The 14,306-nt window shown below is 43.8% G+C and overlaps 1 protein-coding gene across 3 annotated transcripts in view; it reads right to left on the bottom strand.

The window, feature by feature from the left end:
• Nucleotides 1–13,142, bottom strand: part of LOC311111085 (dnaJ homolog subfamily B member 12-like) — a 248,254-nt gene extending 235,112 nt beyond the window's left edge. For all 3 annotated transcript variants that reach the window (XR_014610745.1, XR_014610746.1, XM_084189083.1), the window contains exons 1-7: nucleotides 12,942–13,142; nucleotides 12,251–12,422; nucleotides 11,744–11,889; nucleotides 11,315–11,488; nucleotides 11,103–11,170; nucleotides 9,455–9,564; nucleotides 1,190–1,362 (exon numbers count right to left, since the gene is read on the bottom strand). Coding sequence is in view for 1 of the 3 variants with exons in the window: in XM_084189083.1 (XP_084045209.1) it covers nucleotides 1,190–1,362; nucleotides 9,455–9,564; nucleotides 11,103–11,170; nucleotides 11,315–11,488; nucleotides 11,744–11,889; nucleotides 12,251–12,422; nucleotides 12,942–13,074 (976 nt within the window). In the remaining 2 variants the exon portion in view is untranslated. The remainder of the gene's footprint in view (nucleotides 1–1,189; nucleotides 1,363–9,454; nucleotides 9,565–11,102; nucleotides 11,171–11,314; nucleotides 11,489–11,743; nucleotides 11,890–12,250; nucleotides 12,423–12,941) is intronic.
• Nucleotides 13,143–14,306: the final 1,164 nt, after the last annotated feature.

Here is a 14,306-nt window from a genome sequence, read left to right as displayed (position 1 = left end):
GTATTGAACTTATTAGTAGGGAAATCAACCAAATTCATTGAAAATGAAGTTTATCATGAGACCTGAACAAAATGCATCAGTAATTCGTATTTCCTGCAACTCTCCGAAGAGGCAACAAGAATTCCCTGTCTGTGTATGTGTGGTGCTGGCATCTACCACTTTATGTAGCCGTTAGCATTGATGCTAATGAAAAATCTTCTGGATATGGAAAGGCTTTCCCAAAAACCTTCTCAATGAAACGTTAACTACATAGTAGGCTATGCTAACCTGGCAGAACGATACAGTGATTATTGTGGGTAATTGTTTGGTAAACTCTACCATCACGTGGGCTACAAAAACACCTCGAAACAGCCTCTTGCTAGGTGTACACTGGAATAAAATGGTAACTACCCCCAAAAACTCCTAATTTATCAGTTTTCCCAGAACCTCAAAAGTGGTCTCCTGGTGTGGTTTAAGTGATGTAGTGGACTTAGAACATTTAGTTGTTTTTATCTATTTTAAAAAGTGTGATTTTGAGAGCGAAACCCTAAAAAAACTGGGGGGAAATGGAATCCTGGAAAAACAAAATGGAGAAAATTGAATTTGATAAAAAACTGAATCATGCAAAAACAAATACCTAATTTTATAGGGCCCTTACATTCCATTCCAGACATTATTATGAGCCGTCCTCCCCTCAACAGCCTCCTCTGCATGTGAAGTAGTGCTATTTCTTTGCAGAGGATATCACTTTCTGGTACTGTGTTATCAATCTTACGTAATAGCAAACAGTCGGTCTGTTTGAAACAGCCAGACAAACAGAACACAACCGGTTTAGGTAGGATCAGAAAACCTGAAGCCTCCAAACTAAATCATTAAAACACTCCTCCAGTATACATCCATTTTAAAAGTAGCCAGCCACTTGGAATTGACTAATGTGGAGAATATTGATGAATCAATAGAACAACTTCATCATCCAAAGACAAACAAAGGTCAACGAAGAAGAGCTTCTTTGAAAGTGAACCTACTTCTGCTTCCCAGCAGTTGGAGTTATGAGTATGATGCCGGCAACGTCAGGGTTGTGGGTTCGATTCCCACATGGGCCACATACTGAATAGGTGTCACTGTCAATGCTGACAGTTCTGTAAGCGTTTTTTGGATGGGAGTGTCTGCTAAATCACCATGTTATTCTCATATTATTAATTGAACCTACTCTGTTGTTTCTCCTTCCAGCAGTTGTTTCTGAGGTTGGAGATGTAATCATCCTCCACACTCCTCTCCACAGTCTTCAGATTCAGTCCGTTGTACTCCCTGGAGAAGTGGTCTCCCACATAGTACGGCACCCTCAAGGTCTCTGTGTACCTCTTGTGTGTGTGACCAACCGACCTGAATTTGATGGATGGAGAGAGAGAAAGAAAAGAAAGGAGAGAGAACAGGAAGGAGAGAGAACAGGAAGGAGAGAGAACAGTGAGTGAAGCAGCTTCACATGATCAAACCCACCAACACCAATCCCTTTATCGTGGGACATGACAGTGGACTACTCTCTGGAACAATCACTATAGTCTCCCACACTACCGTAACAGTGGTGATAACACTCAGAGGAGTAGGGTAATGGTGGTGATAACACTCAGAGGAGTAGGGTAATGGTGTGATAACACTCAGAGGAGTAGGGTAATGGTGTGATAACACTCAGAGGAGTAGGGTAATGGTGTGATAACAGACAGACAGACAGAGGAGTAGGGTAATGGGGTGATAACAGACAGACAGACAGAGGAGTAGGGTAATGGTGTGATAACAGACAGACAGACAGAGGAGTAGGGTAATGGTGTGATAACAGACAGACAGACAGAGGAGTAGGGTAATGGGGTGATAACAGACAGACAGAGGAGTAGGGTAATGGTGGTGATCAGACAGACAGACAGAGGAGTAGGGTAATGGTGGTGATAATAGACAGACAGAGGAGTAGGGTAATGGTGGTGATAATAGACAGACAGACAGAGGAGTAGGGTAATGGTGGTGATAACAGACAGACAGAGGAGTAGGGTAATGGTGGTGATAACAGACAGACAGAGGAGTAGGGTAATGGTGGTGATAACAGACAGACAGAGGAGTAGGGTAATGGTGGTGATAACAGACAGAGGAGTAGGGTAATGGTGGTGATAACAGACAGACAGAGGAGTAGGGTAATGGTGGTGATAACAGACAGACAGAGGAGTAGGGTAATGGTGGTGATAACAGACAGACAGAGGAGTAGGGTAATGGTGGTGATAACAGACAGACAGAGGAGTAGGGTAATGGTGGTGATAACAGACAGACAGAGGAGTAGGGTAATGGTGGTGATAACAGACAGACAGAGGAATAGGGTAATGGTGTTGATAACAGACAGACAGAGGAGTAGGGTAATGGTGGTGATAAGACAGACAGACAGAGGAGTAGGGTAATGGTGGTGATAAGACAGACAGACAGAGGAGTAGGGTAATGGTGGTGATAACAGACAGACAGAGGAGTAGGGTAATGGTGGTGATAACAGACAGACAGAGGAGTAGGGTAATGGTGTTGATAACAGACAGACAGAGGAGTAGGGTAATGGTGGTGATAACAGACAGACAGAGGAGTAGGGTAATGGTGGTGATAACAGACAGACAGAGGAGTAGGGTAATGGTGGTGATAACAGACAGACAGAGGAGTAGGGTAATGGTGGTGATAACACTCAGAGGAGTAGGGTAATGGTGGTGATAACAGACAGACAGAGGAGTAGGGTAATGGTGGTGATAACAGACAGACAGAGGAGTAGGGTAATGGTGGTGATAACAGACAGACAGAGGAGTAGGGTAATGGTGGTGATAACAGACAGACAGAGGAGTAGGGTAATGGTGGTGATAACAGACAGACAGAGGAGTAGGGTAATGGTGGTGATAACACTCAGAGGAGTAGGGTAATGGTGGTGATAACAGACAGACAGAGGAGTAGGGTAATGGTGGTGATAACACTCAGAGGAGTAGGGTAATGGTGGTGATAACAGACAGACAGATGAGTAGGGTAATGGTGGTGATAACACTCAGAGAGGTAGGGTAATGGTGATGATAACAGACAGACAGAGGAGTAGGGTAATGGTGGTGATAACACTCAGAGGAGTAGGGTAATGGTGATGATAACAGACAGAGGAGTAGGGTAATGGTGGTGATAACAGACAGACAGAGGAGTAGGGTAATGGTGGTGATAACAGACAGAGGAGTAGGGTAATGGTGGTGATATCAGACAGACAGAGGAGTAGGGTAATGGTGGTGATAACAGACAGACAGAGGAGTAGGGTAATGGTGGTGATAACAGACAGACAGACAGAGGAGTAGGGTAATGGTGGTGATAATAGACAGACAGACAGACAGAGGAGTAGGGTAATGGTGGTGATAACAGACAGACAGAGGAGTAGGGTAATGGTGGTGATAACAGACAGACAGAGGAGTAGGGTAATGGTGTTGATAACAGACAGACAGAGGAGTAGGGTAATGGTGGTGATATCAGACAGACAGAGGAGTAGGGTAATGGTGGTGATAACAGACAGACAGAGGAGTAGGGTAATGGTGGTGATAACAGACAGACAGAGGAGTAGGGTAATGGTGTTGATAACAGACAGAGGAGTAGGGTAATGGTGTTGATAACAGACAGACAGAGGAGTAGGGTAATGGTGTTGATAACAGACAGAGGAGTAGGGTAATGGTGTTGATAACAGACAGACAGAGGAGTAGGGTAATGGTGTTGATAACAGACAGAGGAGTAGGGTAATGGTGTTGATAACAGACAGACAGAGGAGTAGGGTAATGGTGTTGATAACAGACAGACAGAAGAGTAGGGTAATGGTGGTGATAACAGACAGACAGAGGAGTAGGGTAATGGTGGTGATAACAGACAGACAGAGGAGTAGGGTAATGGTGTTGATAACAGACAGACAGAGGAGTAGGGTAATGGTGATGATAACAGACAGACAGAGGAGTAGGGTAATGGTGGTGATAACAGACAGACAGAGGAGTAGGGTAATGGTGATGATAACAGACAGACAGAGGAGTAGGGTAATGGTGGTGATAACAGACAGACAGAGGAGTAGGGTAATGGTGATGATAACAGACAGACAGAGGAGTAGGGTAATGGTGATGATAACAGACAGACAGAAGTAGAGGGCTCTGTGTTCCTGCCTGCCTGCCAGCCAGCCGACCACCTGCGGTGTCTCTATGAGGATTCAGAGATAAGAGGCCAGACATCTAGTAACCAATACCGTGACTAGAGGGATAGAGAAAGGTTTTCTGAGGGAGCAGTAACACGCTCAGTAAAATATATATTTTGAGTTATAACAAGACGGTATTATCAAGGAAGATAAGATTTTGAGTTACAGTGAGGGAAAAAAGTATTTGATCCCCTGCTGATTTTCTACGTTTGCCCACTGACAAAGACATGATCAGTCTATAATTTTAATGGTAGGTTTATTTGAACAGTGAGAGACAGAATAACAACAACAAAATCCAGAAAAACGCATGTCAAAAATGTTATAAATTGATTTGCATTTCAATGAGGGAAATAAGTATTTGACCCCCTCTCAATCAGAAAGATTTCTGGCTCCCAGGTGTCTTTTATACAGGTAACGAGCTGAGATTAGGAGCACACTCTTAAAGGGAGTGCTCCTAATCTCAGCTTGTTACCTGTATAAAAGACACCTGTCCACAGAAGCAATCAATCAATCAGATTCCAAACTCTCCACCATGGCCAAGACCAAAGAGCTCTCCAAGGATGTCAGGGACAAGATTGTAGACCTACACAAGGCTGGAATGGGCTACAAGACCATTGCCAAGTAGCTTGGTGAGAAGGTGACAACAGTTGGTGCGATTATTCGCAAATGGAAGAAACACAAAATAACTGTCAATCTCCCTCGGCCTGGGGCTCCATGCAAGATCTCACCTCGTGGAGTTGCAAGGATCATGAGAACGGTGAGGAATCAGCCCAGAACTACACGGGAGGATCTTGTCAATGATTTCAAGGCAGCTGGGACCATAGTCACCAAGAAAACAATTGGTAACACAGTACGCCGTGAAGGACTGAAATCCTGCAGCGCCTGCAAGGTCCCACTGCTCAAGAAAGCACATATACAGGCCCGTCTGAAGTTTGCCATTGAACATCTGAATGATTCAGAGGAGAACTGGGTGAAAGTGTTGTGGTCAGATGAGACCAAAATCGAGCTCTTTGGCATCAACTCAACTCGCCGTGTTTGGAGGAGGAGGAATGCTGCCTATGACCCCAAGAACACCATCCCCACCGTCAAACATGGAGGTGGAAACATTATGCTTTGGGGGTGTTTTTCTGCTAAGTGGACAGGACAACTTCACCGCATCAAAGGGACGATGGACGGGGCCATGTACCGTCAAATCTTGGGTGAGAACCTCCTTCCCTCAGCCAGGGCATTGAAAATGGGTCGTGGATGGGTTTTCCAGCATGACAATGACCCAAAACACACGGCCAAGGCAACAAAGGAGTGTCTCAAGAAGAAGCACATGAAGGTCCTGGAGTGGCCTAGCCAGTCTCCAGACCTTAATCCCATAGAAAATCTGTGGAGGGAGCTGAAGGTTAGAGTTGCCAAACGTCAGCCTCGAAACCTTTAATGACTTGGAGAAGATCTGCAAAGAGGAGTGGAACAAAATCCCTCCTGAGATGTGTGCAAACCTGGTGGCCAACTACAAGAAACGTCTGACCTCTGTGATTGTCAACAAGGGTTTTGCCACCAAGTACTAAGTCATGTTTTGCAGAGGGGTCAAATACTTATTTCCCTCATTAAAATGCAAATCAATTTATAACATTTTTGACAACCATTTTTCTGGATTTCTTTGTTGTCATTCTGTCTCTCACTGTTCAAATAAACCTAACATTAAAATTATAGACTGATCATGTCTTTGTCAGTGGGCAAACGTACAAAATCAACAGGGGATCAAATACTTTTTCCCCCTCACTGTATAACAAGACGGTATTATCAAGAAAGCAAAAACACACATCAAGCCACATACGATATTGTAGAAGGTTAAAATGAAACGAGAAAATGTTGCTATTCCTGGCTATGGTGACTTGAAAACTGATAGCCTGCTCTTTAGCAGTAGAACAAGATTAGGATGGTAGGTGTAGAGAGGGCCAGATTAATACAGGGGTTTACAGTGCTTCATGTAGAACAGTCTGGAAGGCTGCAGTTTGGGCAGCATGCGTATCAACTATAGGCTGCAGCTATGGCCACAAGGCAACAAGACATAATCCATAGAAGGGCTTTGGAACCTATAGCCCTGACAATTTGACTGTTAAACTCATGGGTACACTAGCAATGGCTGCTAGTCCTGACTTGAATGGGGACTGCCATCTATAGATTATATTTCTATGGTTGGCTAATATTATGGGGGGGGGGGGGGGGGGCTATGAAAAAACAAATGATTTCTTAATCCGGCCCTGGGCCTAGGCATTATTTACAATCTGTTCTAGGTCGAACCCATCAGCCAATACTGGATTGGCAAACCAAATGTCACAACCATCATCACGTCTTAACCATGGACCAAATGTCACAACCATGTCTTAACCATGGACCAACCATCACGTCTTAACCATGGACCAACCATCATCATGTCTTAACCATGGACCAAATGTCCCAACCATCATCATGTCTTAATATGGACCAAATGTCCCAACCATCATCATATCTTAACATGGACCTAATGTCCCAACCATCATCATGTCTTAACCATGGACCTAATGTCCCAACCATCATCATGCCTTAACTATGGACCTAATGTCCCAACCATCATCATGTCTTAACCATGGACCTAATGTCCCAACCATCATCATGTCTTAACCATGGACCTAATGTCCCAACCATCATCATGTCTTAACCATGGACCTAATGTCCCAACCATCATCATATCTTAACATGGACCTAATGTCCCAACCATCATCATGTCTTAACCATGGACCTAATGTCCCAACCATCATCATGTCTTAACCATGGACCTAATGTCCCAACCATCATCATATCTTAACCATGGACCTAATGTCCCAACCATCATCATATCTTAACATGGACCTAATGTCCCAACCATCATCATGTCTTAACCATGGACCTAATGTCCCAACCATCATCATGTCTTAACCATGGACCTAATGTCCCAACCATCATCATATCTTAACCATGGACCTAATGTCCCAACCATCATCATATCTTAACATGGACCTAATGTCCCAACCATTAGGCTTGGGCTGTATCCAGATTTTCATATTGTCATACAATCCTTTTCTCATCTGGGGGTTTACGTATTACCGGCATAGCACACAAGGGGGCGCTAAATATGCAAGAAAAGCCCATTGGGCCTTAATTAGCATAAATTAGCACAAACTAATAGCGAAATCACATAGACACTGTTAGCTAAATGCTAACGAGCAAAGACAGACAAATCCAGCTCATAAAGTTATACAAGCATAGATAGTAGCTACCGAATGTCATTTTCGGAGAGTGGGACCATTTACAAGTGAAAGTGAACGAGAGAAATTGTGCAAATGAACAAAGTTGTGATGCATGCTTTTCTGAAGGAAGAACAACATGTGAACACGGAGCAGAGGGGAGAAGAACAGAGGAGGAAAGAAACGCTAGTAGGAAGCACAGGGACAAAATGGCCACGGTACAGAACTCATCCAGAGCTCTCTGACTTCTGGCAGAAAGCCATTATAAGATATCTGATGACAAACATTTAGTAGTGAATTGCGCACAAGTGTAACTTCATCACCTCATGTGCTGCACAACAGAGACTTGCCGATAGTATAGAACGCTATGGACTCACCAGCTCCGACTTTCTCTCATTGTGCTATTTACAAACAAACATGTGACTGGCTCAACTGTTCTGGGGAACTACTGTAAGCTTCATAATGTCAAATAATGTGACAGGTGAAATGAAGAACGCAATCTGCTTTATCCCCCAATGCATTGCACAAGTTGACTGCAGGTATTAACTTAATAAGTAGCTACAAATATTCACATTTATTGAAAAATTACAAATAAATAGTTGACGGTATTGAAAAACCATCCTGTAGCTTTTTCAAATACCCTGGTATACCGCCCAAGCCTACCAACCATCATCATGTCTTAACCATGGACCAACCATCATCATGTCTTAACCATGAACCAACCCTCATCAGGTCTTAACCATGAACCGACCCTCATCAGGTCTTAACCATGAACCGACCCTCATCAGGTCTTAACCATGGACCGACCCTCATCAGGTCTTAACCATGGACCAACCCTCATCATGTCTTAACCATGGACCAACCCTCATCATGTCTTAACCATGGACCAACCCTCATCATGTCTTAACCATGGACCAACCCTCATCATGTCTTAACCATAGACCAACCATCATCAGGTCTTAACCATAGACCGACCATCATCAGGTCTTAACCATGGACCGACCCTCATCAGGTCTTAAGCATGGACCGACCCTCATCAGGTCTTAACCATGGACCGACCCTCATCAGGTCTTAACCATGGACCGACCCTCATCAGGTCTTAACCATGGACCGACCCTCATCAGGTCTTAACCATGGACCGACCCTCATCAGGTCTTAACCATGGACCGACCCTCATCAGGTCTTAACCATGGACCGACCCTCATCAGGTCTTAACCATGGACCGACCCTCATCAGGTCTTAACCATGGACCGACCCTCATCAGGTCTTAACCATGGACCGACCCTCATCAGGTCTTAACCATGGACCGACCCTCATCAGGTCTTAACCATGGACCGACCCTCATCAGGTCTTAACCATGGACCAAAGACCCCTTATGACTACTTTCCCCTAAAGTCAATCTATGACCTGTACCCTCCCTAAAGACTACCAGGATGCGTCCCAAATGGCACCCTATTCCCTATTTAGTGTACTACTTTTGACCAGGGCCAATAGGGAATAGTGCACTATATAGGGAATAGGGAGCCATTTGGGACACAGTAGATGACCATCTCTCCACCTCAGTCAAACTAATGCAGCTAGCAACACAAAGAAACTGCTGAAAACCAGATTTCCAAACAATTTCCAGAAATAATCATTACTAGAGGATTACCAAATTGTGAAATACTTTGTCATAGCAGGATAAGTGTGCAATTGGGGAATAATCCGTCCCATCAAAGGCAGTTCAGCATTTTGTAATACAAGGAAAGAAGAACCATAAAATGATTGCATTATTTGGGGGGAAGGTGCTTCATAATATATCATAGTCAAATATATGACTATATGAGTTTAAGACAGCACAACTAGGGTTGCAAAATTTCAGTAACTTTTCCAAATATCAAGAAATTCCAAATTTTTCCAGAAATCCTGGTTGGAACATTCCCAGAATCAGGAGAGCAGAAGCATAGGACCTGGCTTCTCCACGAGGTTATGATCCAGGTGTGGGGGGGTCAGGGGTCAGACTCACGGCCTGAAGCTGAGGCTGTAGGGGGCAGTGGAGACCATCATCTGACTGAGAGCTGACACAACCACCAGGATGACGATGGGCAGCAGCTGGACGAAGAGCGCAAAGCCTCCCTGCAAATCACAAAAACACACAGGTTTGTTAGACACAACAATAACAAACTGATCGGGTAGACTATACAGGTTTGTGTGAGTTAACTGATAACACTGATATATATATATATAGATATATATATATATATATATATATATATACACAAAAGTATGTGGACATCCCATCAAATTAGTGGATTCGGCTATTTCAGCCACACCCGTTGCTGACAGGTGTATAAAACCGAGCATGGCATTACTGAAGAGCTCAGTGACTTTCAACGTGGCACCGTCATAGGATGCCACCTTTCCAACAAGTCAGTTCGTCAAATTTCTAACCTGCTAGAGCTGCCCCGGTCAACTGTAAGTGCTGTTATTGTGAAGTGGAAATGTCTAGGAGCAACAACGGCTCAGCCGCAAAGTGGTAGACCACACAAGCTCACAGAACGGGACCACTGGGTGATGAATCGTCTGTCCTCGGTTGCAACACTCACTACCGTGTTCCAAACTGCCTCTGGAAGAAACGTCAGCACAATAACTGTTCGTCGGGAGCTTCATGAAATGGGTTTCCATGGCCAAGCTGCCGCACACAAGCCTAAGATCACCATGGGCAATGCCAAGCGTCAGCAGGAGTGGTGTAAAACTCGCCGCCATTGGACTCTGGAGAAGTGGAAACGCGTTCTCTGGAGTGAGGAATCACGCTTCACCATCTGGCAGTCCGATGGACTAATCTGGTTTTGGTAGATGCCAGGATAACGCTACCTGCCCCAATGCATAATGCCAACTGTAAAGTTTGGTGGAGGAGGAATAATGGTCTGGGGCTGTTTTTCATGGTTCGGGCTAGGCCCCTTAGTTCAAGTGAAGGGAAATCCTAACGCTACAGCATACAATGACATTCTAGACGATTCTGTGCTTCCGACTTGTGGCAACAGTTTGGGGAAGGCCCTTTCCTGTTTCAGCATGACAATGCCCCTGTGCACAAAGCGAGATCCATACAGAAATGGTTTGTCAAGATCGGTGTGGAAGAACTTGACTGGCCTGCAGAGCCCTGACCTCAACCCCATCGAACACCTTTGGGATTAATTGGAACGCCGACTGCGAGCCAGGCCTAATCACCCAACATCAGTGCCCAACCTCACTAATACTCTTGTGGCTGAATGGAAGCATTTCCCCGCAGCAATGTTCCAACATCTAGTGGAAAGCCTTCCCAGAAGAGTAGAGGCTGTTTTAGCAGCAAAAGGGGGACCAACTCCATATTAATGCCCATGATTTTGGAATGAGATGTTCGATGAGCAGGTGTCCACATACTTCTGGTCATGTTGGTTAACAATACAGTCCCTCCCAAGTAAGCCATTCTCAGTTTTAAGCGCAAAAACGACTCAAGGTCTCCCCCTGCTGTACAGCAGGCCAAAGTACATTAGAAAATAATTAAGAAAATGCCCATGCAGCACATTGGATAATTAATTAGTTTTGACTGACTCCCTGAAGATCATGGTAGCTAAATTGATCTACTTAATGACCTGAACTGCAAAATGTGCAATGAAGAAACATCCCTGGCGTACCTCTCTCTGTTGTCCCTGCTGTCCTGCTGGCCTCTGATTCCGCCCATTTCTGTATACATGAACGTTGCCTTGAGAAGCAAAACAGACAACCAATAGATAGAGCATTAGCAGTGGAGTTGTCAGTATTTAGCAGTACAATGATACACATTGATGAAGTAAAAGAGATGTAGATGCAATGGTTTCTAATGACTGTGTGTGTGTGTGTCACTCACTTGCTGGAAAACCCCCTCCGAAGAACATATTGAAGAGGTCCTCTGGTGAAATATCAGCCTGGAAGTCTCCGTTGGTCTGGCCCTGTCTTGACGGATGTCTCTTCTCCTCACCACACTGGTCATACTGTCTCCTCTTGTCAGCATTACTCAGGCAGGCATAAGCATTTCCAATAGCTGGGGGAAAACAAACACCTTTTTTTGTACCTTCAAATGACATTAAATGATATACAATTAATTGGAGCGGTTTCCCAGAGACAGATTAAGCCTAATCCTGGACCAGAAAGCATTCTCCATTGGGATTCTCCATTGAACACGCTTTTTAGTCCAGGATTAGGCTACATCTGTGTCTGGGAAACCGGCCCCTTGACTCTTAAGAAATCGTTATCACGTTCAAATAGGCATAAGAAAATATGTATGGTTTCTGTTTACCTTTAAATGCCTCAGTCGCACCCGGTGCATGGTTTTTGTCGGGATGGAATTTCAAAGCTAATTTTCTATATGACTTTTTAAGATCATCTTCAGATGCATCTTTTTTCACTCCAAGAATCTCATAGTAGTCTTTACACTGTTTTATTCTGCAAATAAAGATTTCATCTATAAGACAGAACCATCGAAAACAGTAAATTGTTTCAGGAACATAAGGATATTTTCAAGTCATGGCAAATGTTCTGACAGGGAAGATTAATTGTGGAAAGTGGGAGTTAGACAGATGTTTGATGTTAATGTTTTATAAGCTTTGAAACAGTTTCAATATAACATGCCATTTAGCAGACGCTTTTATCAACAACAACAATTAAGGCAGCCTCCCCGTGTTAAATGCGGAAGACACATTTTGGTTGAATGTACACAGTTGTGCAACTGACTAAGTATCCTTTTCCTTCCAATTACATTTTATATGATAATAATTGCAGTGATACTAAAATCGACGCATCCTACTTCTTGACAGCGTCCAGCTGGTCTGAGGTGTAGGATTTGGCTGTCTGGGAGGCTTTCTCTCCTTGGTCCTCCTCCCCAGGTCTTCGCTGCCTTGGTCCAGTGCCATCACTGGTTCGTGACTGGTTGCCATGACCAGGGGTAAAACCATTTTTTGCAATCAAGTCCAGCAGTGCTGGAAATACAGATAGAGTAACATTTAGAGCAACATTAGAGTATAGTAGTTTCCCCCAGAAACGTCCCCACTGAGCAGGCTCATCGGGGCAAATCTCTGATGACATCTCCCTCTTGTGCAGTCAGAAGCACCTGGAGTGAGTTATTCTGAGTAATAGCGTCAAAGACCGTTAGCTATGTAGCTACACAGTTTGTATTTAGCTAGCAACATGAGATTGGGTGCAACTGAATGCCTACATAGCTAACGTTAGGTAGCTCGCTCGCTAGCTAGCTAATTTAACTAGCAGCATCCAATGAATTCAATGGACTGTGTCTACTTCAACTACTTCCAAATACAACAGTGACAATGCAAAATTGAGCCAGATTAACTGTTTTATATGAAAAATCGACGATAATTAGCTAGCTAGCAGTGAGATGGGTAACGTATTTTTTGCAACTATAGCGGGCCCTCAATTTCCCAAGATAAGATAGCCTGGATGCTAGCTGCCATTCATGTCGCTTCTCAAGCGGCGGTCTTTACCTCTCGCCTTATCCGTCGGAAAAAGTTTCTGTGCCTTTTCTAGAAATCTGACGGCCTTCTCTGCTTGATTGTTTGTTAATGCAGCAGTTGCGATGTCAATGCAACGCTCTGCTTCGTCTCTATTTACTTCCATTGCGGAACGCAGCTTGAGGTAAATAAAAAAAACAATGCTAATAGCCGTCTACGGCGCTTTCTAATGACGTCACGTTTAAAGTCTGGAAGAAGTGGTGGGGTCATGCTGGTGTTGCCCACTAGATAGAGCCAAACCTTCCATAACAAAGCCATCACCTACAGAGAGATGAACCTGGAGAAGAGTCCACTAAGCAAGCTGGTCCTGGGGCTCTGTTCACAAACACAAACAGAGCCCACAGAGCCCCAGGACAGCAACACAATTAGACTCAACCAAATCATGAGAAAACAAAAATATAATTACTTGTCACATTGGAAAGAATTAACAAAAAAACAGAGCAAACAAGAATGCTATTTGGCCCTAAACAGAGAGTACACAGTGGCAGAATACCTGACCACTGTGACTGACCCAAAATTAAGGAAAGTTTTGACTATGTACAGACTCAGTGAGCATAGCCTTGCTATTGAGAAAGGCCGCCGTAGGCAGACCTGGCTCTCAAGAGAAGACAGGCTATGTGTACACTGCCCACAAAATGAGGAAACTGAGCTGCACCTCCTAACCTCCTGCCAAATGTATAACCATATTAGTGACACATATCTCCCTCAGATTACACAGACCCACAAAGAGTTCGAAAACCAATCCAATTTTGATAAACACCCATATCTATTGGGTGAAATACCACAGTGTGCCATCACAGCAGCAAGATCTGTGACCTGTTGCCACAAGAAAATGGCAACCAGTGAAGAACAAACACCATTGTAAACACAACCCATATTTATGTATTATTTATTTTTCCTTTTGTACTTTAACTATTTGCACATTGTTACAACACTGTATATAGACATAATATGACATTTGAAATGTCTCTATTCTTTTGGAACGTTTGTGAGTGTAATGTTTACTGTTCATTGTTTATTTCCCTTTTATTTATTATCTACTTCACTTGCTTTGGCAATGTTAACATATGTTTCCCATGACAATAAAGCCCTTTGAATTGAATTGAATAGCGCTTATGGGGCCCCATGATGGAGCCAGATGATGTTTTGAGTGGAATCAAATCAAATCGAAGTTTATTGGTCGCGTACACAGTTTTATCGCAGGTCCAGCGAAATGCTTCTGTACCTAGTTCCAACAGTGCAGCAATATCTAGCGATACAAATAACACATCATCCAAAAGTACATAAATAAAGAATAAAGAACAAGATATTAAGACATCAGAACAAGCCAAAGGTGGC

Source organism: Coregonus lavaretus (assembly GCF_964263955.1).
Source record: "Coregonus lavaretus genome assembly, contig: SUPER_36_unloc_1, whole genome shotgun sequence".
Taxonomy (NCBI): Eukaryota; Metazoa; Chordata; class Actinopteri; order Salmoniformes; family Salmonidae; genus Coregonus; species Coregonus lavaretus.
This window is presented reverse-complemented; position numbering and strand designations above follow the sequence as displayed.